The 27967-nt window shown below is 41.3% G+C and overlaps 2 protein-coding genes across 3 annotated transcripts in view; both read left to right on the top strand.

Moving 5' to 3' along the window:
* Nucleotides 1-13542, top strand: part of ITGAV (integrin subunit alpha V) — a 104572-nt gene extending 91030 nt beyond the window's left edge. For both annotated transcript variants that reach the window (XM_066233419.1, XM_066233418.1), the window contains exons 26-30: nt 578-691; nt 8002-8115; nt 8217-8324; nt 8909-9031; nt 9686-13542. In XM_066233419.1, the coding sequence (XP_066089516.1) occupies nt 578-691; nt 8002-8115; nt 8217-8324; nt 8909-9031; nt 9686-9781 (555 nt within the window). In that variant the 3' untranslated portion in view covers nt 9782-13542. The remainder of the gene's footprint in view (nt 1-577; nt 692-8001; nt 8116-8216; nt 8325-8908; nt 9032-9685) is intronic.
* Nucleotides 13543-26113: 12571 nt separating this feature from the next.
* The window catches only part of FAM171B (family with sequence similarity 171 member B), a 74456-nt gene continuing 72602 nt past the window's right edge, over nt 26114-27967 (top strand). Inside the window, exon 1 of the mRNA XM_066280165.1 lies at nt 26114-26447. Within this exon, the coding sequence (XP_066136262.1) occupies nt 26237-26447 (211 nt within the window). The 5' untranslated portion in view covers nt 26114-26236. The remainder of the gene's footprint in view (nt 26448-27967) is intronic.

Below are 27967 nucleotides of genomic sequence, written 5' to 3'. Positions count from 1 at the left end.
AAATACTGGTCAGTTTGTTGATTTAAATTTACTTGTTCTTTATTTTAAATATTGTATTTGTTCCCGTTTTGTTTTTTTACTTTAAAATAAGATATGTGCAGTGTGCATAGGGATTTGTTCGTAGTTTTTTTTATAGTACAGCCCTCCAATGGGCTGAGGGACAGTGAACTGGCCCCCTGTGTAAAAAGTTTGGGGACCCCTGCTGTATATAGTCATCTCCATCCTAGGCCATATATTGTGCAATTTGGACTAAGGAAAGTTAAGAAAACAAAACCAAAAATGTAAACTCATGATTGACATTTCTCACAAAACTACCCTGTGAAATTTGAGGCTCTTTCGGTGTGTTTTTGTGCAAGGGAAGACGAATTACGAGGGCGAGACATAGGTAACTTTTTTTTAAACATATTCAGGACTAATATTTCTGTACTTTTTGACATAAATATTATATTAAGTAGTGAATTTTCTATTAAACCAAATTTTCAGTTGCTATGTTTTAATTACATATAATAATTTATGTGAAAATGTCAATATGAAATGTTTCCCATCATTTATCACCAGTTTGTTAATGCAATCCTAGGTCTCAAATTCACAAGCAGTGGAGAAGAATGACACAATTGCTGGGCAAGGTGACCGGACCCACCTCATCACTAAGCGGGATCTCACCCAGAGTGCGGGTGATGTTCACACTTTGGTAAGTGCCATTTTGACAACAAGCACTTTAAACATTTAAAAATAGGTGATTAAAGAACAGATGCCCAAGAATATTTCAAAAATAACAACAGCTGTGCTTGAAAGAAGTACATATATTTTTATAACACTTATTCCTTTTACTTTTCTTGTCACTATCAAATTAACGTCAGATTTTCTTCAAATGGTCTATCTTTGTAAATTGCTAATAAAAATTTTTATGTTTCAAATTTCTTTCTGTTCTGATTGTTTCGTTTAACTGACTTCTTTCTTGGTCTCACTCTAATGCACTAATGCTTTAGTGCATTACTACAGGAAAACCTCAGAGGCCTCAACAAAAATATATTACAAGAATAATTGACATTGTGATGAACTTTTGTTGAGTCGGCCTGTTAATAACAATAACAGGCCTGTTAATAACAATAATGTTATAAAGTTATAAACATTAGGTTATAAACATTAGTTTATAACCTAATGTTTATAAACATTAGTTAAGTTTTTGAAATTTAGCAGTTCTGCAAACCATCAACTAGCAGATAATCTGGTGTAGCATTTATTTTCATTAGTGATCACCAGTTACTTTCACACAGTCAAATTCCATGGTTCTCTGCAATTCAACTGCTCAGTGTCTTTTTGCAAAAAAAAAAAAAAAATCATTTTCGCCCTGGCCGGTTGGCTCAGTGGTAGAGCGTCGGCCTGGCATGCAGAAGTCCGGGGTTCGATTCCCGGCCAGGGCACACAGGAGAAGTGCCCATCTGCTTCTCCACCCCTCCCCCTCTCCTTCCTCTCTGTCTCTCTCTTCCCCTCCCGCAGCCAAGGCTCCATTGGAGCAAAGATGGCCTGGGCGCTGGGGATGGCTCCTTGGCCTCTGCCCCAGGCGCTAGAGTGGCTCTGGTCACAACAGAGCGACGCCCCAGAGGGGCAGAGCGTTGCCCCCTGGTGGGCGTACCTGGTGGATCCTGGTCGGGTGCACGCGGGAGTCTGTCTGACTGTCTCTCCCATTTCCAGCTTCAGAAAAATACAGAAAAAAAAAATCCTCCTTTGTGAAGCTCTCCTCATTCAATTCTAGGACACTTCTGTCTTCTGGTTCTCCACCTAACACAACTGACTACTTCTTCCTCTCCATTACCAGACCTTTCAGTGCTGTAGAATATTCCAAGGCTTAGGGCTCATACCTATGCTACTTTCATTCATTCATTGGCTCTGTGCTGTCCAGTATTATAGACACCAGCCACTTTTCAGGGGTTCAGTCGCTGCATGTGGCTAGTAGCTCCTACTCTGGCAGATACAGATATCTCCATACTAATGATCTCATCATTGTAGAAAGTTCTGTCATACAATGCCGCACTAGATGATATGCACTAGATGATCTTGTGCTACAAATTCTGCCTCTGTGGGGATGACTTGGGTTCATATTTCCCACCTGATTCTTTGCATTGAAATCCAGGCTTCATTTCCAACCTCCTACTGGAACTCCTCTTAATATTTAATAGGAATCTTAAACTTAATTCTAACAACATACCCTTTAGTTTTCCCAGCTCTGCCCTTTTTATAATGTTCCACGTATTAGTAATAATCAACTCCATTCTCAGTCCAAAACCTGGACATCATGCCTGACTCCTGTCTTTCTCTTAAACTTCACGTCCTATATATCAGCAAGTTCTGTCAGTATCTGCATTCAAAATAGCTGAATGTGGCCCCTTTCACCAGTTCTACCGCTGCCGCGACCCACCCCAGGTCGCAGTCCTCTCTCACTTGGACTATTACCAAGACACTATATGGAGTCCATATTTCTGCCCTGTCCCTCACTACAGTTCTTTGCCACAAAGAAGTCACTGACCCACAGAAGCCACAGGTCAGTTTTCTCCATTACCTTCCACTGTAACAGAGAAAACCGGGACCTGCAGAGCCTTTAAGCTCAAGGTGATGTAGGCTTTTCTGCCTTGGACCTGCATTTCCTCTCCTTACTCAGTTCCTCCCATTTTTTTTTTAATTTTTAAAAGTTTTCTTTAATTTTTTTTTTTTTTTTTGTATTTTTCTGAAGCTGGAAACGGGGAGAGACAGTCAGACAGACTCCTTCATGCGCCCAACCGGGATCCACCCGGCACACCCACCAGGGGCGACGCTCTGCCCACCAGGGGGCGATGCTCTGCCCCTCCGGGGCATCCCTCTGCCACGACCAGAGCCACTCTAGTGCCTGGGGCAGAGGCCAAGGAGCCATCCCCAGCGCCCGGGCCATCTTTGCTCCAATGGAGCCTTGGCTGCAGGAGGAGAAGAGAGAGACAGAGAGGAAGGAGGGCAGGGTGGAGAAGCAAATGGGCGCTTCTCCTATGTGCCCTGGCGGGGAATCGAACCCGGGTCCCCCGCATGCCAGGCCGACGCTCTACCACTGAGCCAACCGGCCAGGGCAATTTTTTTTTTTTATTGATAATTTTTAAAATTTTTATTTAAAATTTTTTTTATTGATTGATTTCAGCGAGGGAGGGAGGGGGAGAGAGAGGGGAACATTGAGCTGCTCCTATATGTGCCCAGCCTGGGGCTGGAACCAGCAGTCTCTGCACTTCGGGACAGTGCTCTAACCAAACAAGCCATCTGGCCAGGGCCCATTCGAATATCTTGTTTTTGCTTGGACAGACAGCCCTAAGCTGATTCTACCTCTAGGATTTGAAAATACTCTCCCATTTGCCTAGAATATTCTTTGTCCAGATATCCCTGTGGCTTACTTCCCCATCACCTCCTGGTGTCCTTAACTGACAGAGTATATTAGGACTTTACTGACCGACCCCTGTGAAACAGATTACTTTCTGCCCTCACCCCACTTTTGACCCTGTACTCTCTATCCTCCTACAGAATTACATGTTTAAAAAAGTTGAGCTTAACTGGTAGTGATGCAGTGGATGGAGCGTTGACCTGGGACATTGAAGTCCCAAGTTTGAAACCCTGAGGTTCCTGGCCTGGGCGTGGGCTTCTGGTTTAAGCACAGGCTTACCACCTTAAGTGCAGGGTCACAAGCTTGAGTGTGGGATCATCAACATGATCCCACAGTCACTGGCTGGAGCCCAAAGAATGGTGGCTTGAAGCCTACGATCTTTGGCTTCAGCCCAAGCTCACTGGCTTGGCTAGAACCCTCGTCCCCCATCAAGGCACATATGAGAAGTAATCAGTGAACAGCTAAATTGCTGCAGCTACGAGTTAATGCTTATCATCTCTCTCCTTCACTGTGTCTTTCACTAAAATAAAAAAGTGAGATAAAACATACTATGAGATGTGCTGTTTTAACTACTTTAAAGTATACAATTTAGTTGTTTGTAGTGTATTCACATTGTCAACCACCATCATCATCTAATTCTAAACATTTCATTACTTCATAACAAAACACTGTACCTGTCACCAGTCACTACCCATTTCCCCTACTACCAGCCCCTGGCAACCACTGCTCTGCTTTCTGTCTTTAAGGGTTTGTCCATTCTAGACATTTTATATATATAAACAAAATCCTATACTGTGTGGCCTTTTGTGTTCAGCTGCTTTGATTTAGCATAATGTTTTTTTGTTGTTGTTTTTGTACCCTTCTGAAGCTGGAAACAGGGAGAGAGAGTCAGACAGACTCCCACATGCGCCCGACTGGGATCCACCCGGCACACCCACCAGGGGTGACGCTCTGCCCACCAGGGGGGGATGCTCTGCTCCTCCGGGGCATCGCTCTGCCTCCACCAGAGCCACTCCAGCGCCTGGGGCAGAGGCCAAGGAGCCATCCCCAGTGCCCGGGCCATCCCTGCTCCAATGGAGCCCCAGCTGTGGGAGGGGAAGAGAGAGACAGAGAGGAAGGAGGGGGGGTGGAGAAGCAAATGGGCGCCTCTCCTATGTGTCCCGGCCAGGAATCGAACCTGGGTCCCCCGCACGCCAGGCCGACGCTCTACCGCCGAGCCAACCAGCCAGGGCCTAGCATAATGTTTTTAAGGTTCCCCATGTTGCAGCATACAGTACTCAATCATTTTTTAGGGCTAAATAATACTCCATTTTGTGGATATGTACATTTTGTTTATTCATCAGTTGAAGAACACTTGGGTTGTCTACACTTTATATATCTGTTTTGAACATTCATTCACAAGTTTTTGTGTGAATGTGTTTTCCGTTCTCTTGGGAGCAAACCTAGGAGTGCAGTTGCTGGATCACAGGGGAACTGTCTTTCACTTTTGAGGAACTGCCAATCTGTCTTCAAAGTGGTTGCACCATTTTCCATTCCCAACTAGCAACATGTAAGGGGCCCAGTATCTACCCATCCTTGTCATCACTTATTATTGATTTTAAAAGTATATTTTTTGTAGTCATCCTTGTCAGTGTGAAATGACATCTCTGTTGGTATTTCCCTAAATTACTGATATTGAGCATATTTTTATTTGTATATTTTCTTTTGAGAGATGTGTATTCAAATCCTTTGTCCATTTTTAATTGAGGTGTTTGCCTTTTATTGTTGAGTCATAATCCTTTATATGTTTTGGATACGACCCTTAACAGCTATAATTGCACGTATATGCTCTCATTCTGTAGTTGTCTTTTCAGTTTCTTGATGCAATTTTTTTAATTTGAAGAAGTGTAAATATTTTTTCTCAAGTCTATTTCTTCTTTTGTTGCTTGTACTTTTGCTGTCATATTTAAAAAACCATTGCATAATCCAGGGTCCTGAAGATTCACACCTGTGTTTTCTAAATCGACTTTTAGCTCTTGTATTTATATCTCTCTCCCTCTTAAATGGTCTGGGCAGCCTGTTGAAAATGGATTGCCCATGAATGTATGGATTTATTTCTGGAATCTCAATTCTATTCCAGTGATCTGCACATGTATCCTTATGCCATTACCAAATTGTTAGAATACTGTAGCTCTGCAGTAAGTTTTGAAATGGAGGAGTGTGTGTCCTCCAACATTTTCTTCTTTTTTGAGATTGCATTGGTAACTTGAGGTCTCTTGTAAATTTATATTCTTATGTAATTCCATGTGAATGTTTGAGTCAACTTATCCATTTCTACAAAATTAGGTACTTAGAATTTTGATAGAGATTTTATTAGATCTATCAGTTTGGGAGTGTTGCCATCTTATAAGTCTTTTAGAGCTTGAACATGAGATATGTTTATTTAGATCTTTAATTTCTCTCCAAAATATTTTGTGGTTTTCAGTATATGTCTTGTACTTCCTTGGTTAAATTACTTCTAAATATTTTATTTTTTATGCTATTTATATGGATTTCTTAATTTTAAATTCATTTAAATTACTTAATGTCTTGTTTTTTATTGATTATAGAGAGACAGGAAGACGGAGAGGGAGAGAAACACTGATTTGTTGTTCCACTTATGTATACATTCTTTGATTCTTTTTTTTCCCTTCGTTTTCAAGCGGAGGGGGGGAAGATAGAGAGACAGACTCTCACATGCACCCTAACCAGGATTCACCTGGCAACTCCTATCTGGGACTGATGCACTCGAATCAGTCGAGCTATGACTGTGGGAGGTGAAGAGAGAGAAGGGAGAGGGGGAGGGGTGGAGAAGCAGCTGGTCACTTCTGTGTGCCCTGACTAGGAATTGAACCTGGGACATCCAAACACTGGGCCAATGCTCTACCACTGAGCCAACTGGCCAGGGAAGTTAATTCTTGTATGTCTTCTGACTAATGATCAAATTTACAACCTTAGCATATCGGGAAAATATTCCAGCCAGCTGGAGCTACCTTGCCAGGGCCTTATTAATCTCATATTTGGATTTTCCAATGCTATAGAAATAAAACTCATATTTGTATATTAATCTTGTATTCTGTATACTTTCTGCACTTGTTTCTTAGTTCTAATAGTTTTATTGTGGATTTAGTGTTTTGTATACATGAGATCCTGTCACTGATGAACAGAGATAGCTTTACTTCTTCCTTTTCAATGTGGATACCTTTCATTTTCATAATTTTTGTTCTTGCTTAATTGTACTGGCTAGAACCTTCTGAACAATGTTGAATAAAAATGTGAGTGGGGGCCCTGGCCGGTTGGCTCAGTGGTAGAGCGTCGGCCTGGCGTGTAGAAGTCCCAGGTTCGATTCCCGGCCAGGGCACACAGGAGAAGCGCCCATCTGCTTCTCCACCCCTCCCCCTCTCCTTCCTCTCTGTCTTTCTCTTCCCCTCCCACAGCCGAGGCTCCATTGGAGCAAAGTTGGCCCAGGCGCTGAGGATGGCTCTGTGGCCTCTGCCTCAGGCACTAGAATGGCTCCGGTTGCAACAGAGCGATGCCCCAGATGGGCAGAGCATCACCCCCTGGTGGGCATGCCGGGTGGATCCACTAAGCGTAGTAATGTTAGCTGTGGACTTTTCATAGATGCCCTTTATCAGGTCAATAAAACTCACTTGTTTCTATTCCTGGTCACCATCTGGAGGTGCCACTTACTAAACAGCATTGTTGAAAGGTGTATGCATGAAATATGGCTAATGCAGTTTGACCAGCACATAGAAGATACGAATATTAGTTACCTTTGGCTGCCTGCATTCATGTGACTGATGAAAACAGTAAATGTAGCAAAACCCGTCAGCATACCACTTGATATTTTTATATTTACATGGAATAACTGTTAAAGATTCACTGTTTCTTTTCCCTTCTTAAGGTGAGAGGAGGGAAGATAGTGAGACAGACTCCCACACTCCCGGTGTGCCCCGACCGGGATCTACCAAGCAACCCCATTTAAGGCTGATGCTCCAGTACAGAACTATTTTTAACACCTGAGGCTGACACACTGAGACCAACCAAGCTATTCTTAGCACCCAGAGTGACACTCAAACCAATTGAACCACTAGCTACAGGAGGTGGGGAGAAGCAGATGGTCACTTCTCCTGTGTGCTTTTAAGAATCGAACCCAGGACGTCATACACCAGGCTGACACTATCCACTGAGCCACCAGCTAAGGCCTTTTTCCCTTTTATCAGGGATGTTGTGATCTGATTTTCATGTCTTACTAAAACAACCATGCTCAAGGTTTGTCTAGAATGTTGAAAATCTCGTCATAGACTCTCAGAACAATGTTGAGTTCCAGCCATAAAAATAAGTCTTTTAATATTATAGATCTTATGTTTCTATAACAAATTACCTTAAAACCAACTCTGTTATAACAAAAAAGCATTCATAGACTCTAATATTAGCCTGTTCATTTTAAACATTGTTCTTGTAAGGCAGAAGAATCTAGGTCATTCCTTTGGCTTTCCCATGCAATGAGTACAATGACTGATTTTTAGATGTCAAGGAGATGACAGAATGACCTTCGCTAGTAAGTAAATATCTTGTTCTGGCAGGGTTGTGGAATTGCTGAATGCTTGAAGATTATCTGCCAGGTTGGGCGACTAGACAGAGGAAAGAGTGCAATACTGTATGTGAAGTCCCTACTGTGGACCGAGACCTTTATGAACGTAAGTAGACAGATGCACGTTTAGCAAACTTACCCATTTTTTTAAAGAAATAAAAAAAAAAGTCTGACATCTCAAATAATTTCATTGTTACTTTCGTACAGAAGGAAAACCAGAATCATTCATACTCTCTGAAGTCATCGGCTTCATTTAATGTCATCGAGTTTCCTTATAAGAACCTTCCAATTGAAGATATCTCCAACTCCACATTGGTAAGTCATTGATTTGGGGAAGTGGAATAAAGACACTCAGTTTAATGCCATAGATATTTTAAATTTATTTTAAATAAGGGCAGTTTAATTATTTTGCTAACAAAGTAATTAAGAGTTATTTGATAGGATTAAAATTTAGTTTAATGTTATGAATTTACTCCCTCACCCCTGAATTACTGCTTTAGCATCTTCTCCTGTGTAAGAGAATCTTAGTGTTTACTGAATTTCATGGGGGAAATCTTTGGGAATTTTTTCCCTTAAAGTTAGAAAGTTGGAAATTAACAGCAGAAGCGAAGGCATCTTAAAGATCTTTAATTTGAGGATTAAAAAGGAGACCAACAAATCATAAACTGTATTGAATTATCTAGAAATTATTTTATAGGTGACCAGAAGTCCCCCTGTTGTTGGGAGTTTTATCTGTGTGTGTCTACTATCAACACTGGATATATAATCATAAATTATCATATACAAGAAAGGAAATAATGTGAATACCATTAAAATAAAGTAGAGTAGGCATTCAGATAGTTGTTGAATTAAGTCAGTGAACTATTGTTAAAGCTCAAAAACTTCTTTTCCCCTGACAGGTTACAACTAATGTCACCTGGGGCATTCAGCCAACACCCATGCCTGTGCCTGTGTGGGTGATAATTTTAGCAGTTCTAGCAGGATTGTTGTTACTGGCTGTTTTGGTTTTTGTGATGTACAGGGTAAGTAATGGACTTAAGAAGTAAGGGGAGGCCCTGGCCGGTTGGCTCAGTGGTAGAGCGTCGGCCTGGCGTGCGGAAGTCCCGGGTTCGATTCCCGGCCAGGGCACACAGGAGAAGCACCCATCTGCTTCTCCACCCCTCCCCCTCTCCTTCCTCTCTGTCTCTCTCTTCCCCTCCCGCAGCCAAGGCTCCATTGGAGCAAAGATGGCCCGGGCACTGGGGATGGCTCCTTGGCCTCTGCCCCAGGCGCTAGAGTGGCTCTGGTCGCACAGAGCGACGCCCCGGAGGGGCAGAGCATCGCCCCCTGGTGGGCAGAGCGTCGCCCCCTGATGGGCATGCCGGGTGAATCCCGGTTGGGCGCATGCGGGAGTCTGTCTGACTGTCTCTCCCCATTTCTAGCTTCGGAGAAATACCAAAAAAAAAAAAAAAAGGAAGAAAGAAAAAAGGAGAGAAAGGGAAGGAGGGAAATGTGGAGGCATGGAGAAGAAGGAAGGGAAGGAAGAAAGGAATCTTTGATGATGATAATGCATGATGAGCATCACATATTTGGAGGAAAAAATTTTCTTGGTGATAATATACTCACATAGAATACTTTAAATCTTTAAATATTCTTCACTGATAAAGCAGTGATGTTCGTTTTTGTTCTCCTGACAGATGGGCTTTTTTAAACGTGTTCGGCCACCTCAAGAAGAACAAGAAAGGGAACAGCTTCAACCTCATGAAAATGGTGAAGGGAACTCAGAAAGTTAAATACGATTTTTAAGTTACGCTACATCCTGACCCATTAGAATTACCATGATTGTAGATTTCAGTTTTCTTCATGAGAACTAAAATTCCAAAACTAACTGCTGACGGTGTCCAGGGGTACTAACCACAAAACAAGAGCAATATCTGTCAACCTTTTCCTTATAAAGGAGGTCAGACTTAAATTGAACACACATCACTGACTTGTGCTTTTAGGTATTTAAATAATAAAATTTCAAGGGATAGTTCTTTAATGTACATAAAATACGTAGTGCCTGAGTTACCACTTTATGTAAAATAGTCCCTCCTATCATTACTGTTTCTGATTGTATAATTATATGTTGGACTTTCTTGTTTGTTGTTGTTGTTATTATTGTTTTGAAGCAAGTCCTATTTGGACCTCAGCATCTACATCCTTTGTACAGGTACTTAATAATAATACACATTACACTACAGTTGAGTTTTCAAGTTTCTAAGGACTTTATAACTCTTATGAACTTGGATATTATTACCTACACGGTAAACTTAAAAAAAATGACCCCATCAAAATTCTTTCCTGTAATAAGTACATATAGTATTTTGTTTCTATATAAAAATTGGGTATGTGCTGTTAAATTTTTATTTATATTTAATCCACAATTCAATTTGTTACATTTTAATTTGTATAAGTTTAAATTGTATTTCAAATTCTTTAAGTCAGCCTCTACTAAAAATTTTTAAGTCAGAAATGGCTCTTTAGTGAAATAGTTTAATTTCAGCTAAACATCTCGATGCTTAAAGCCACTTGGAATTGGAAATCATTTCTAAAGTACGTTTATTCCATTGTATTAGTCTGGCCATTTACAATATACCAAAAAAAGGACTTTAATTTAAAAAGTATGCTTGTAGTTTGTTGATAGAGTTGCTTATTAATAATATGTTCTTAGATTAGAACAAGAGTTTTTAGTTGGGTTTAATTTATTTTCTTCCTATCTATGTATTTTGTTTTTTCTTATATTTTCAAAACTGTTACTAGAGAACAGGTCTAGATCAATGAGGAATCTTTACAACTTATAGGAACCTGCACCCAGTCCCTCAACCCCATGAAAAATGCTTGGAATTGGAATTGTTATAAAGTAGCAATAGCTGATGCTAGTTACTGTATTTTTCGCTGCTTAAGATGCACCTGACCATAAGACACACCTAGGGTTTTGAGGGAGAAAAAAAAAAATCTGAACCAAATGGTGTGTTAAAAATATTTAATAAAATACCATATTTTTCTCTCCATAAGATGCAGGGGCATTTTCCCCTCCACTTGGGGGGGGGTGTCTTATGGAGCAAAAAGTACGGTACTTGGATATTACCTCATTTTGACCAAGGTCTAATGTGTAAAACCGGTCTCAGCTATCAGAATAACTTTTCAAAGGTACTTTTATCAGCAGTTCAACTTATTGGAAATTTTTTAAAACTTTCTTAGGTTTATTACCATAAACTACTTTTCTAGGACTTTTTTTGTAAAAACTGCGCAGGTGGCAAATTGTAGTTTTATGTCTATAGGTGATGACTTTTCTAGGGGACTATGTGATTTGTTCACAGTTCCTCAAAGCCTGGGGATGACTCTTATAACTATTTTTGTGCAATTAACATCATGTTATGCATTAGAAATTGAGGGTATAATACTTATTAACTGCTGTCTTCATTAGGCAATAATCAGTATTTCCCTTAAATGATTTTTTTACTCTTTTACAAGTAATCGAAATTTATCTAGGCAAGTCTTGTGTTATAACTCCCTACACAAGAGGCTGCCATCAGAAGATAGAGGCATCCGTAGGGGGAGTTTTACAAGTGACAACAGTGACAAGACCCTGTATTTAGCTTTAGTGAATTTCAAAATTAATAGATTTTATAATATAGATTTTATTAGTAGCTTAAGAGATCTTAGTCATATGCAGTAAGTATTTTTATTACCAATAAATTTAAATCTTTTAAGAAAAAAGTATTTTTATTCTAGTGCCTGCTGCCAGACAGTCACTGAGTTGCTCTATAGCAGCTGTCACCTGACCTGTTTTCCCATGTACTGACAGCCATTTCCGAAGGGATGCACTGGCTAGCAATACACTCTTTCAAAAGTTTGTTTGCTTTTGCACAATCTATTTCGTTTATGGCCCCCATTTCAAGGTATAGTCTTGTATAAGAGATTAAAGAATGTGGTCATTGGAATTTAACATGATGCGTTAAATTGCTTTTATGAATTGTCTTAGGCAATAGTATTTTCTTTTCAAATAAAATTTGTAATTCTAAAAAGTATGGTGCAAATATAATTTAAAAGCTTTCTTTTTGAGGGAAATGTTTGGATTGTTTTTACCCTAACATAACATGTGAATATATTTGGTTAAAATAAAAAATTTATTAAAAATCCTATGAAAACATTTAATTTTTAAGTATGTTAAATACTATTGTGTGATTTATTGAGAATTAAAGTCCATTTTGAATATAAAATTCTCTGATTCAGTTTAAAGACACATGAGTGAGGTAGAGAATATTTAAAGCATTTAATATTGGTAAGAAATACTGATACTATTGTTAATTCCTTATATACATATAATGCCACTTATTTCAGTATTAATATTTTGGAATACATTTGTGTGAGACACATTCTTTAAAATGTCATGTGATTATTTTAATTCTGATTGAATTCTTAATTCTGAAGTATAAAACAATTAATCGAAATATTAGTGCCACAATTATACCTGTTATGAAACTACTTATTCATAGTAAATTCTCATTAATACTTACATTTATATGAAGAGAAAACTTACATATTAGAAAAACAGACTATACTGGCTTCTTTAAGAGGGGTGTAAAAGATTTTTAGTAGTGAACATAAACCTAAAGAGATTTATGTAACAGAAGTATAGTATATAAGAGATCTGCTGAGTTTTATAAGGCAAACAGAATTTGTAAGTTGGTAGATGTTCCTGTAATGCATAGCAAAGACTAAGTCATTCTTGGAATACCTGGTATGACCGTTGCCTATCTCAATGTTACTTTGCTTGTACTCTTGAATAGCTTGTTTATATAGTGGTTTGATAAATGAGAAAAAAATAAAAAATTTGAAAATTGAATATAGGATCAAAAATGGTGAATGAAATGACTTAACTAGTATTTTGGAGAGGTACTCCTTTTACCTTGTTGCTATGCTAGTTGGAATGATGAGTCTATGGGTGTGCAGCCTGCATATATGCTTGTATTTTATTGTAATTTCTGACACAGAATGAGTTTCCTGAGAGAGGTACTGAATATTTCATTTTTGTTGTCCTTGTTCTCAAGTGGAATATAACAATGTAACCAAACCCAGATAATTTCCAAGGCATTATTAATTTAGTAAATGTAATCTAAATGGAGATTTATTAATATTTTGTTAGCAGGAAGGAGTGATTCTGCTATGGACATACAAATATGGACATATTTACTCTTAAAAGGTCCATTCTACATTTTATTTCAGGCTGGACGTGAGCTTTTCCCTACTAGTTTTGAAACACTTTTGATATCTCTTAACTTGGAAGCCTGTGTGTATCAAATTAGTTTGCTGCCTAAGTAACATAGCTTTTCTTTATTTAGCTTCTCTTGTGATCACCCACATTGGGTGAGACATAAAATGAATGTGTGTTCTACAATTTGTCATTTGCTAACTTGATTTGAATTTGTGAAAACTGGTACAATGTCTTCTTAGTGTCCAATGTATAACTTGTGACTGTACAATAAACTTGAGCATATGGTGCCACTTTTGTGAATAGACTATATTTTCCTTGTATGATTTATTTTTAATTCACATGAGCAAGCAATCATGCTCTAAAAGGATGACCTCAGTGAGATGACACACCTCTTTAAATGTTTGAATTTTTTTTTTTTGTATTTTTCTGAAGCTGGAAACGGAGAGAGACAGTCAGACTCCCACATGCGCCTGACCGGGATCCACCCGGCACGCCCACCAGAGGGCGACTCTTTGCCCCTCCGGAGCTTCGCTCTGTTGCGACCAGAGCCACTCCAGCGCCTGGGGCAGAGGCCAAGGAGCCATCCCCAGTGCCCGGGCCATCTTTGCTCCAATGGAGCCTCGCTGCGGGAGGGGAAGAGAGAGTTGGAGAGGAAGGAGAGGGGGAGGGGTGGAGAAGTAGATGGGTGGGCGCTTTTCCTGGGTGCCCTGGCCGGGAATCAAACCCGGGACTTCTGCATGCCAGGCCGACGCTCTACCACTGAGCCAACCGGCCAGGGCCCATGTTTGAATTCTTAATAGTATTAGTTATTTGAGCCTGCCCTGTGGTGGCACAGTGGATAAAATGCTGACTTGGAACACTGAGGTCGCCAGTTCGAGGTCCTGAGCTTGCCTGGTCAAGGCACATGTGAGAAGCAAACAGGAGTTGCTTCCCGATTCTCCCCCCTTTCTCTTTCTCTCTCTTAAAAATCAATAAGTAACATCTTTTTTTAAAAAGTGTTAGTTATTTGAAAAAAGGTAACACAAAGGAATTGTGTTAGATAGATCAATAGAATTTATCCAAACTGAAGCACGGGGGAAGGAGGGAGGGGTTAAAAAAGTAAGTGAACTGGGATAATCTAGGTACAAAAGGAGTCTTAGGAGAGGGAAAATGGGTCAAAATATTGGAGGCCAACAAGCTTGCAAATTTGGTCAAAAATAGCAACCTACAATTTGGAAGCTCACTGAACCCCAAATAGGACAATCTCAGAAAACACTATGTACATCATGGTTAAACTGCTGAAAACCACAAAGGGTTGACTCATCAACTTGAATATCTTAAATCTCATCATTTAAATTAGGTATTGGTAAGGAATATGGATTATGATCAATCTTACAGTTCCTTTCTATATGTTGAGGTGTGAAACTAAAGAAACAAGTTATCTGCTCCCAGCATAACATGGTGGGACAGATATATGATTACAGTTATAGACGTTCCAGTTTAAAGAAGGAAAAGAAGTTACTGATCCCCACAAATGTTAAAATCTAGCTAGTCAAACTCCATTTGGTTTCAAATAATTTTGTGAATAATTATCTGTAGCTCATGGCTCCACACTGAGTCATCCTTTTTGTCCCATGAAATATAACACATATTTGTAGCTGAGTATTGGTAAAATTTTGTGGGTCCAATGTGCTGCTTTATTTTGTATTCTTTTAGTTTTAGACCAAGCTGGCAGTGTTTCTGTTGATCTATAAGTCATAGAAAACTTGTGGCTCTCCAGTGGCTACCAAACATCAATTGATCATAAATGTGTGCATGTATTTCTGGGCTCCCTATTCTGTTCCTGTAGAAGCCCTGAATAGGAACATAGAACAGGGACAAAGTCAGTGCCCTGAGGCAAAAGCCACAGTAGCTTTACAAACGAGAGTACTGAACATAGTACTGTGCTGAATGCAGCACAATAGGGATAGAATTAAGAGATTCTGATTAATCAATAAATGGGGACATTTGAGCTACCTCCTTGCCCTTTGTTTTGTTTTGTTTTGTATTTTTCCAAAGTTACAAGCAGGCAGGCAGGCAGACTCCTGCATGTGCCCTACCGGGATCCACCCAGCATGTCCACAAGGGGGCGATGCTCTGCCCATCTGGGCTATTACTCTGCTGCAACCGGAGCCATCTAGTACCTGAGGTGGAGGCCATGGAGCCATCCTCAGCGCCTGGACCAACTTTGCTCAGACGAAGCCTTGGCTGTGGGAGGGAAAGAGAGAGAGAGAGGAAGGAGAGGGGGAAGGGTGGAGAAGCAGATGTGTGCTCCTGTATGCCCTGATCAGGAATCGAACCCAGGACTTCCACACACCAGGCTGACATTCTGCTGCTGAGCCAGCCAGCCAGGGCCACACCCCCCCTTGCCCTTTCATCTGCTCTAAAGTTCTCTTTACTGACTTCCTCATTCTCCTCCCTGCTTCTATTTGTATCAATAAATACCTGTAAAGACTGGGGGTTGGGCTGTTTCATGAAACTTGTGTAGGGGATTGTGAGGTGGTCTCGGGCTCTCCTAAGCTCCTCAGTGCACTCCATGTGGTCTCAACGACAAGTGGTGCCCCATGTGAGGAACGGGAAACAAAATGACATGTTCCAGTTGTCTTATGTTTTTTTATACCGTTACTGTGCTGTTTTGACGGCTAGAGCTTTGTATTATATACTCATGTTGGTCAAATAAGTTTGTAAAGTGTGATTTTTATGTTTGCTTGCTTATAGTTTGCATTGGGAGCTGGGCAGCACCAGGTCTATGTGATCTGTGAAATTGCAAATTACCTTCCTGCTTGGGAAGGGCCATTGTTTTTCTAATGTTTGAGTTTTTCACGCCAGAAAGTTTTGAAAAGAGAAAGAAGGAAGAAGGGACGTAGAGAAAGAAGCCATGTTTGCAGAATGATAGAAGGGAGAATGCAGGGTGCTGAGGAAGAAGCCATGTTGGCAGGTAAAGAAAGAGAAGGTGTGCGGATGGAGAACCAGAGTTGAGGGGCTTTTGCGAGCTCTGCTGAGACTGGTAGGGCCTTTGATTCTAGGAGAAACCAGAGTAGATTCTCCTGGTTGTGGAACTGGATAATATGTCAGGGCTTTGGGAGCTCTGAATGAGCGAAAGGGAAGTGTTTTCTCTGTGTGGTTTGCTCATCAGCCTGTGCAAGACTTTTAATAAAGGAATGGCCCACCATTTTTGGGCCCCATTATTTCTTTACTGTCTGTCCAAATTCAGTGAGAACCTGCACCTGAATGGCTGCGATGGCCACGACTACTGGCCGTACAACTTACAAACATTAATGGGGTATTTTATGGCTTCATATTCATTTTGAAATATCCCCTAATGTTTGTAAGCAGTAATAATGGTATTTCTAGGGACAGCCCAAGTAAGTCTAGTTCAAGGAAATAAAAGAACTCTCTCCTCTCTCTCTCTCCCTCCCTCTGTAGGAAATATTAAAAGATGAACTTGGGCAGTCAGAGAGTAGCTTGTAAAGAGTTTGTTAGTGTCTGGCCTGTGGTGGCGCAGTGGATAAAGCATTGACCTGGAATGCTGAGGTCGCCTGTTTGAAACCCCGGGCTTGCCTGGTCAAGGCACATATGGGAGTTGATGCTCCCTGCTCCTTTCCCCTTCAGTCTCTCTCTCTCTCTGTCTCTAAAATGAATAAATAAAGTCTTAAAAATAAAAAAATAAAAGTCTGTTAGTATCAATTTTGGACTTTATGCTAGAAGCAATAGGGAGGTACTGGGAGGTTTTTTGTTTTTTTTTAATTGAATTTATTGGAGTGATAATTAGTTTGCAAAAACCATACAGGTTTCAAGTGTACAACTCAATAAAGCATCATCTGCACACTGCATCATGTGCCCACTGCCCCAAGAAAAGTCTCCTGTCCCTCTTCGCTGCCCCCTTTCCCACCTCCGCCTACCCTCACCTGCTTTCGCTCCGTCACCACAACATTTTGTATATACTGTATATGTTCTTCTGCTTAATCCCTCACCTTCTTTCATCCAGCCCCCTAATACCCAGCCCAACTGACAGCTGTCAGTCTGTTCCCTGTACCCATGCCTCTGTTTCTATTTTCTCAGTTTATTTTGTTCATTAAATTACACATATAAGTGAAATCATATGGTATTAGTCTTCCCTTGACTAGCTTATTTTACTTAGCATGATAATCTCCAAGTCCGTCCACCATGTTGCGAAAGGTAAGATTTCTTTCATTTTTATGGCCAAGTAGTATTCTATTGTTTAAATATACCACAGCTGTTTTTTGTTTGTTTGTGTTTTTATTATTGATTTTAGAGAGGAAGGGAGAGAGAGAGAGAGGAACACTGATCTGTTCCTGCATATGCCCTGACCGGGGATCAAACCGGCAGCCTCTCTGCTTTGGGGCAATGCTCCAACCAACCGAACCAAGGATACCACAGCTTTTTTATCCACTCATCTTTTGGCAGGCACTTGGGCTCTTTCCAGATCTTGGCTATTGTAAATAATGCTGCAATGAATATAGGGGTGCATATACATTTTCTTCTTTAAATTTTAAAAAATTTTATTGTGTTGACATGGTTTCAAGTGTCCCACTCAATATAAAATTCTCTACACACCACATTGAGCGTATATCTTTATGAATTAGTGTTTCAGGCTTCTTTGGATATATTCCCAGAAGGAGGAGCACTGAGTCAAAAGGAAGTTTCATTTTTAAAGATTTTTGAGAAAATTCCATACTCTTTCCCATAGTGTCTGTCCTAATCTGCATTCCCACCAACAGTGTATAAAGGTTCCCTTTTCTTCACATCCTCACCAGCACTTGTAATTTGTTGACTTATTGATAATAGCCATTTTGACAGGCATGAGTTGATATCTCATTGTGGATTTTTAATTTGTATCTCTGATGATTAGTGACATTTAGCATTTTTTCATGTCTATTTACTGTATTCTTTGGAGAAGTGTCTATTCAGGCTCTTTATCCATTTTTAAATTGGACTGTTTGTCTTCTTGGTGTTGAGGTGTATAAGTCCTTTATATATATTGGAAATTAATCCCTTACCAGATATATCATTTGACAAATATATTATCTCATTCAGGAGGTTTCCTTTTCATTCTGGTGATGATATCTTTTGCTGTGCAAAAGCTTTTTAGTTTGATGTAGTCCCATTTGTTTCTTTTTTTTTTTCTGTTTCCCCTGTCCAAGGAGATATATTGGCAAAAATATTTCTACAAGCAATGTCTGAGATTTTACTGCTTGTGTTTTCTTCTAGGATTTTTATGGTTTCTTGACTTATATTTAAGTCTTTAATCCATTTTGAATTTATTATTGTGCATGGTATGTTGGTGGTCTAGTTTTGTTTTTTTTTTGCATGTATCTGTTCAATTCTCCTAACACCATTTATTGAAAAGACTATCTTTACCCCACCGTATGCTCTTGCCTTCTTTGTCAAATATTAATTTACACTAAAGGTGTGGTTTATTTTTGTGCTCTCTGTTCTGTTCCATTGATCTATATGCGTGTTCTTGTGCCAATACCATGCTGTTTTGATTACTATGACCTTATGGTACTGGCAGATCTTAAGCAGGAAAGAATTATTATACAGTGTGTCCGTAAAGTCATGGTGCACTTTTGACCGGTCACAGGAAAGCAACAAAAGACGATAGAAATGTGAAATCTGCACCAAATAAAAGGAAAACTCTCCCAGTTTCATACCTATTCAGTGCAGTTCGATGTGGGCTCATGCACAGATTTTTTAGGGCTCCTTAGGTAGCTATCCCATATAGCCTCTACAGACTCGTCACTGACTGATGGCCTCCAGAACGGGGTTTCTCCACCAAACTGCCAGTTTCCTTCCACTGCTTATCCCACCAAGTAATGTTATTCCTATGTGGTGGCTCTTTTTTATAAACGCGCCGATACTCACGTTACACTTTGGTCACGGATTTGAATTTAGCGAGCCACAGAACACACTGAACTTTCCTCTGTACCGTCCACATCTCAACTGGCATGGCCATGGGCTGCTCCGCTGTATACACGGTGTTACATCATTATCTGCGCATGCGCACATGCTGCCACATCATCCTACAGAAACTGGGAGGGTTTTCCTTTTATGTGGTGCAGATTTCACATTTCTATTGTCTTTTGTTGCTTTCCTGTGACTGGTCAAAAGTGCACCATGACTTCATGGACACACTGTATAATATAGTATGTATGGTATTATACTTTGCTTTCTGATGGCTCTTGTAGTATTTTTATAAAATGATCACATTGTATTAAGAATGAACAGTATCATGGATTATGAACTTGAAAATAACCTTCTGGATCAACTGGCATCTTCTATTCCTTTGTAAATTACATGGCCTGCCATGGGAGGCACATGCTGTAGGACACACCTTCCTGCATGTCTGCTTTGCTTTGCCCCCATTAGTTTGTTCATGTGTGTGCTGAAATTCAGTTACATTTTCTCACAAATTAGTTTTTTGCCAATTTTATGTTCTAAGGAATGGATGAAATATAAATTTGAATAAAGTGAATTTTTGTATGAAAACTAAGTTTATTAGTGTGTTAGAAAATTGTAAAAATATGGGGAAATTGAACATAGAAGGATTTCACATTCAAATTACTTGCCAAAGACTTTTAAGAACTCTCATTTAAATTAAAACTGCAGATTGGCCCTCGCCAGTAGGCTCAGTGATAGAGCATTGGCCTGGCATGTAGAAATCCCAGGTTCGATTTTTGGTCAGCACACACAAGAAAAGCAACCATCTGCTTCTCCACCCCTCCCCCTACTCTCTCTCTCTCTCTTTCTCTCTCTTTCCCCTTCCCACAGCCCTGACTCATTTGAGCAAATTGGTCCGGGTGCTGAGAATGGCACCATGGTCTGGCCTCAGGTGCTAAAAATAGCTTGGTTGATGAGGATTGGCCCAGTTTGGGCAGAGCATTTGCCCCCTAGTGTGCTTGCCAGGTGGATCCTGGTTAGGATTCATGCAGGAGTCTCTCTGCCTCCTCACCTCTTACCTAATAAAACAAAACAAAAACAAAAAACCCCTGCAGATCATAAGAGTGCATTATAATTATGGTTTATCATTTCAAATCCTAGGATGTGGTTAGATAGTAAAAAAATATATATCCGTGGCCCTACACCAAAATATTGGTAAATGCATATCCATTTACTTAAGGTAAAATAAACAGTTTAAAATATATTTAAGATACACTGATTTTTATGTCTCTTACTAACCTTTTTTGATTCAACAACTACTAGTCCTGATTGAATTGGAAAACATGGCTTTTTTCTATTGCACAGAAATTAAGCATAAGCTATATGAGTAATGGAATATTTAAAAACCTAAAAATCATCTTGACTGACAAAATTCTCTTTCAGCAGTCAATAATATTGAAGGGTTGGATGTCCTTCCTCTCTGGGGGTCATAGAATCAGTGGCTTGCCTCCAGAATGTTAGCCACTAATATATTAATGATGTAAGTCTGCTGGTGGCCGCGGCCAGGCAGGTCCTCATTGAATTCAGGCAGATGGTAGAGGAACTGCAGAGCTGGAAAGCGTTGGGCCATACTTGTTTATTGGAGGCTCGTATAGACAGGCAAGCGAATAAACAAAAAAGGAAAAGAGCTAATAAACAAAGGAAAATCTGCTTTTCACAGTGAAGGGCAGAGGAGTAGGAGAACCGCATGGTGGCAGGAGAGTGATCTGGGAGAATCGCTCCCAAGGGAAAGCACCTGTAGCCTTACACAGGCCACACACATGGCGCTGCCACGTGCTCATGCACTAATCAGTGCTTGCAACAAGCAAGCCTAACACACCTGTTTTCCCCACAGATGTCTTGGCCACCTTATGGCAGGATGACAGAAATTCTGGCAGCATTTCTTTCCTCTTGATCTGCCAGTTAGGTTTCTGGAGCCACTTTCCCTTTCCCTTTCTTCTCTCCAGGAAGAGGGGTAAATTGAGAAAAAAAAAAATGCGACAAAAGCAGCTTGATGAGACTAATGAAGGCTTTCAGCATTCAGCCTCCCCTCCGTCACTCCTGCTCACAGCAGTGAGGCAAAGCCGTGATGGAACACTGGTGCGCAGTGGAGGGCTCTCACCTTGACATTGGTTCTCCAAATAATTCTGTACCCACATCATTTATTTGGTCTAAAAATCACTTCAGAAAAGCAATACAAGCTCATGGTAAAACTTTCATGTGGGGTAGACAGGTAAAATCACACATTATTAGTGAATCCTTGGGCAAATCAATAGCCTCCCTGATCTTCAGTGTTTCCATTTGCTAAATAAGTTAAACAAAAGCTGATTTGTAGGATTACTCAGAGGATACAATCAGATACTGTACATAAAATGGCTATTATTACTATTATTATTGTCTTACTTTATAGTTATGTAAGCACTATTTGCCTTTCCTTGTTCAAAGAATAACTTTCTACTACCGAGTAGTTCTTTTCCAGCAAGCTGGAAACACTGGGAGGAACCCAGAAGGATGGTAAGGAAGGAAAGGGACTGTCTGGTCAGTCAAATCAACTGTATCAGCTGTGATGGTGTGGGGCAGCTGTGTTAGGCTTGCTCGCGGGTTTACCTAAAGGCTGCAAGCACTTTGCATGATTAGTGCGTGAGCACAGGCAGAGGCACGTGTGCACAGTCTATACAAGGCTATGGTGCTGCCCCTGGGCAGCGATTCTCCAAGATCTATCTCCGGCCACTGTGAATTGCTCCCTTGCCCTTAACGTGAATAGCAGATTTTCTCTTGTTTATTAGCTTTTTCTCTTTTTTTCCTTTATTATTAATTTTAATGGGGTGACATTGATTAATTAGGGTACATAGATTCAGAGAAACATCTCCAGGTTATTTTGACATTTAATTATGCTGCATTCCCATCACCCAAAGTCAAATTGTTGTCCATCACCTTCTATCTGGTTTTCTTTGTGCCCCTTCCCTCCCCCAATCCCTCCCTCTCCTCCTTCCCCCTCGACCCCAGTAACCACCACACTTGTCCATGTCCCTGAGTCTCATTTTTATGTCCCCCCTATGTATGGAATTATATAGCTCTTAGTTTTTTCTGATTTACTTATTTCACTCAGTACAATGTTATCAAGGTCCATCCATGTTGTTGTAAATGATCCAATGTCATCATTTCTTATGGCTGAGTAGTATTCCATAGTACATATATACCACATCTTCTTTATCCAGTCATCTATTGAAGGGCTTTTTGGTTGTTTCCATGTCTTGGCCACTGTAAACAATGCTGCAATGAACATGGGGCTGCATGTGTCTTTACATACCAATGTGTTTGAGTTTTGGGGGTATATACCCTGTAGAGGGATTGCTGGGTCATATGGTAGGGGAAGTGAAGGCAAAGATAAATTAATGGGACCACATCAGACTAAGAAGATTTTGCACAGCAAGAGAAACTGACAAAACAAATAGCCAGCCAACTAAATGGGAGATGATATTTTCAAACAACAGCACAGATAAGGGTCTAATATTCATAATATACAAATAACTCATAAAACTCAACAACAAACAAGCAAACAATCCAATAAAAAAGTGAGACGAGGACATGAACGACACTTCTCTCAGGAAGAAATACAAATGGCCAAGAGATATATGAAAAGATGCTCATCTTCATTAGCTATTAGAGAAATGCAAATCAAAACTATGAGATACCACCTCACACCTGTTAGATTAGCTATTATCAATAAGACAGGTAATGACAAGTGTTGGAGAGGCTGTGGAGAAAAAGGAACCCTCATCCACTTGGGAATGTAAAGTAGTACAACCACTATGGAAGAAAGTATGATTGTTCCTCAAAAAATTAAAAATAGAGCTTTTTCCCTTTTGTTGTCTATTTGCTCGCCTGTCCTTGTGAGCCTCCAATAAATGGGTATGGCCCGTCGCTTTCTGGCTCTGCAGTTCCTCTACCATCTGCCCAAATTCAGTGGGAACCTGCCTGGCCTCGGCCACCAGCATTACAGATGGTAAATGATGTTGTGATGTCACAATCAGATCACATTGATATTATACAATGAAATGTCACATGGACACTCTACATGCAGAGATTACAACTAAACAAGCCATGGTTTATCACTTATTCTGCAATCTAATCTGCATTATCATTTAATCATGAAAATGTCATAAACAGCCACCCAGGATCTCAGTCTGGCAATGTGGGTGTCATATTAGACATATCCATCTCTTTCCTCCTCTCCCAGCCCAATCAACGTGATTCTAGCCTTAAATACTGCAGCTCCTACTTCTGTCCTCTCCTTTTCAGTCTCAGAAGCCTTGGGCATCTACTTCTGGGCTTTTACAAATACCGCTAAACTGATCTTTTCTCCTCCATTGCATTCCTCTGTAATCCATCCTGCAAACTGATAGGAAAGTGATTTTTTTAAGGGAGCAATTTCCTTCCCTGATTAATTTCTTTCTGTAATGTCAGTGGCCAAGGCCAGGGTGATTCACATTGGATTTGGGCAGAAGGTAGAAAAAGTGTGGAGCCAGAAAGGATTGGGCCATTCCATTTAATAAAGTCTCACAATGGCAGACAAGCACACAGGCAGGGGAAACCCCCTCTCTGGCAAACAAACAGCAAAATGGCCCTTCACAGTGGCAGGCAGGCAATCTGTGCACCCACAACCCCCCCCCCCCCATCTCTCTTGAGTGCAAGCACTGGTAGCCTTATATAGGCCATACACACGTGGCGCTGCCACGCACTTACGTACCAATCAGGCAAAGTGCTTGCAGTTGATAACCCCGCAAGCAAGCCTAACACAGCCTCCCTACACTTTCACTACTTCATAATCACTTGCAGTGTAAACTTAAACTTCAATTTCCTTATATAGCACTCAAGATTATTACAAGAGGTGACATATATAAAGTGCTTGAACAGTGTCTGACATACAGTAGTTGCTAAAGAAGTGTTTGCTATTACTTTTTTAATGATTGAATCTCTATTCTCCTCTTCAATTAAAAGTCACTCTGTCACAGCCATCGCTCACTTCCAAGTACCTCTGGGCTTTCCCTGCATGCAGACCACACACACAACTCTTTTTAGTACACCTGGTTACTCCCCCCTATGTGTCAACCTATTCTCTTCTAAACCGAAATTCCCCCAGTATTCCACAGCCCCTTCCATATACCACAGTTAATTTCTTCCAATTCACTGTAATCTCTGCACATTGTAGTGTTTCTACAATGGCAACCACCACATTGGATTGCAATTTGCTTTTTCTGTTTCTCTTCCCTAACAGGCAGTTAGCTCCTAGAATACAGGGGATGTATCTTGCTTATTCCAAACACCTGACTAAATGCTGGCACATAGTGCCTGGTACTCATTTAGTAAAATATCGTTAGAATACACAAAATATAATTAGGAATATTTTTATAATACAGAAAACTATCCCACTTGAGAAGAAATAGGTTTAGTAGCCTGACCTGTGGTGGCGCAGTGGATAAAGCGTCAACCTGGAAATGCTGAGGTTGCCGGTTCAAAACCCTGGACTTGCCTGGTCAAGGCACATATGGGAATTGATGCTTCCTGCTCCTCCCCACTTCTCTCTCTCTCTCTCTCTCTCTCCCCCCTCTCTATAATGAATAAATAAAATCTTAAAAAAAAATAGGTTTAGTAAAAACCTGGTGAGCCGCAGTTTAATTCCTAGCCGCAGTTTAGATTGTGAGGCAGCCAAGCCTATATGGTTAAAATACCCTGGCTTTTTGATCCGCTGGTGCTGCATTAACAGTTGTAGGAGGGTAATCACCTTTCCTCTACTTTGGGATCAGGTGGGTGTGATTTTATTTCACTTTCTGCAAAATTTTCCAGTGTCTCAGGGGCTGGAGGATATAAGGGTCAAAGCAGCTCCCAGAAAGGCTCTTTTTTTTTTTACCCTTGAATAAGATGACCAGGCCCTGGCCGGTTGGCTCAGCGGTAGAGCGTCGGCCTAGCGTGCGGAGGACCCGGGTTCGATTACCGGCCAGGGCACACAGGAGAAGCGCCCATTTGCTTCTCCACCCCTCCGCCGCGCTTTCCTCTCTGTCTCTCTCTTCCCCTCCTGCAGCCAAGGCTCCATTGGAGCAAAGATGGCCCGGGCGCTGGGGATGGCTCTGTGGCCTCTGCCTCAGGCGCTAGAGTGGCTCTGGTCGCAGCATAGCGAGGCCCAGGATGGGCAGAGCATCGCCCCCTGGTGGGCAGAGCGTCGCCCCTGGTGGGCGTGCCAGGTGGATCCCGGTCTGGCGCATGCGAGAGTCTGTCTGACTGTCTCTCCCAGTTTCCAGCTTCAGAAAAATGAAAAGAATAAGATGACCAATCACCATCCTTTAGGGAGGACTGTCTTTTTATAAGTTCCACCCTCCCTCCCACGTCCTCTTACACGTCCTCCTTTTTGATAATGGAAGACTAATCTGTAAATGCTCGTATTTGATCGATGCAGAGTTGACCCATTGCGTGTGATGTGACATATTTGTATCTAAATGAGTACTTTTTTCTTACGATTATTATTAAAAATTAATAGGCATGTAAGCATAATTACAATATAATATGTTACAAATGTTTTTATTTATCATATAGTGTATTATTGTTGGAATGAATAAACTGTTTCTTTTATTTGCGATATTGTTTTCCTCAATTAATTTTTGTCCTTTTCATTATAAAAAGTTGGTTGCCTCACCCTTGGGGGCCACCACCTGGCACAGCGCCGCAGTACCGGAAGGAGCGCATCCCCTTCCGCCAACCAGCAAGGCCGCAGGTGAAAGCCTCGTAGCCCGAGGTCCCGGGCTCGCCCGCCTGGCCCCGCCCCTCGCGTCACGTGCGCAAGGATGTGACCCTCCCCCGCCTCCCGCTCCGGCGCCCTCCGCCTCCAGCCTCCTCCTCCTGCTGGCGAGGGCGTGCGCCGCAGACGACGCAGGGGGAGCGAGCGGGCGGGCGGGCTTGTCGGAGCCCGCAGCCCTGGCGCCCGCCGCCGGCCCCAGTCCCGCAATATGCCGCCGCGGCCCTCTGGCTCTCGGCCATGGCGAGACTCAGCCGGCGCGTCCCTTGCACCCTGCTCCTTGGCCTGGCAGCTGTGCTGCTGAAGGCGCGACTGGTGCCCGCAGCTGCCAGAGCCGAGCTCAGCCGCTCGGATCTCAGCCTCATCCAGCAGCAGCAGCAGCAGCAGCAGCGGCAGCGGGAGGAGGCAGAGGAGGAGAGGCCGGAGGCATCCTTCACCGTCCCTGTTCCAGGTGGGTCCAGGCGGCCCGGACCTGCCTTTCCGTCTCGGCGGGCGATCCGATCGGGCGTCGCTGGCTTCCTCGCCACTTTCCTGGCCAGGCAGCTCTCCATTGTCTCTCCCTACCCATCCCAACCTCCCTGAGATCTTTCTCTCCCTCCCTTCTTCCTGAATTTTTTCTCTGCCCTGACCCTCCCTCACCCCACGGTTCTTAAATCCCTTAAGTATTCTGTTCTTTATCCTCTCCTCTCCTAGAGACCAGAAAATCTTGCAGTAGGCACTCACACACACACCCCTTTCACCATCCCACCCCGCTTGCCTGCTACATTTAATTTAAATTTAGACGTGAAGAAAGAAATCTTGATTTATTTCTATATCTCTTATTCCAGGAAGGGTCTAAGGCAGTTTGCAAGAATGCCTTCAGTATAAGATGTAACAAAACAAAATGAAATAGGAGCTTGTAATGGAAGGAAAGGGAAAAGGAGAGGGGACGGATGAGGTGATGTCCGTAGTGATGTTAGCACAGCATAAGCTTGTCCCCAGAGGGGGAATCTCCTTACTTGTTAGAGGAACTTAATGAGGCAGATTTTTGACACTGACATTCAGTGAGGGAGAGATAGGTTATATAGTATATGTGGCTGTAACGGTCCTTTATTTCCTGCCTCTTTCTGCCCCCCCCCCATTAAATCCCCACGCGAAGAAATAGCTGGATTATCCATTTTAATAGCTTCTCCCCACCCCACCCCATTTTCCTTCCCTACTGTAGATGTCCCCTACTATTTGGAAAGAAAAAAAAGCCATCAATTAGTTGGCAAATGGGCTGAAGTTTTAGCAAAACCAAAGTGAATTATAACATTGGTTTTAAAATCCTGCCTAATAACATTATACAGGATGCTAAAGATGAGATTTTAAAAAGTAGAATCAGCATCTTATTTTTTACTGCTTGTTCATCATCACAGAGCAGTAGTCAAGCAGGCCAGCTGTGATTCATGAAACAGCCAGGAGGATTTAATTTATCAGCGTGCTCTGAGCGAAGAATGAAATCACGAAAGTGTGCACAAAAGCATGTGTTTCTAACACCCTTTTAAAAAGCAGTTATTAACATTCAAGTGTGGTTACAAGTCCTGAAAGGTATGTAGTGTATAGTGATTTCCCTATCCCGGTTTTTTTTTTTAATGGAATTTATTGGGGTGACATTGGTTAATAAAATATGTAAGTTTCAGGTGTATGATTTTGTACTACGTCATCTGTACACTGTATGGTGTGTTCACCGCCCCAGAGTCAAGTCTCTCTCCATCACCATTTATACCGCCTTTACCCTTTTCTACCTTTCTCTCCCCTTCCCCTCTGGTAATCACCAAACTGTTGTCTCTCTGTGAGGTGTTTTTGTTTTGTTTTTGCTTAATCCCTTTACCATTTTCACCCAGCCCCAACTCTGTTCTGAGTCTGTTTCTATTTTGTTAGTTTCATTTTATCATTAGATTCCAAATATAAGTAAAACCATGCTACTTGTCCTTCTCTGACTGGTTTATT

Source organism: Saccopteryx bilineata, chromosome 5, assembly GCF_036850765.1.
Source record: "Saccopteryx bilineata isolate mSacBil1 chromosome 5, mSacBil1_pri_phased_curated, whole genome shotgun sequence".
Classification (NCBI taxonomy): domain Eukaryota; kingdom Metazoa; phylum Chordata; class Mammalia; order Chiroptera; family Emballonuridae; genus Saccopteryx; species Saccopteryx bilineata.
The sequence above is the reverse complement of the archived record's forward strand: the minus strand, read 5'-3'. Positions and strand labels throughout refer to the sequence as shown.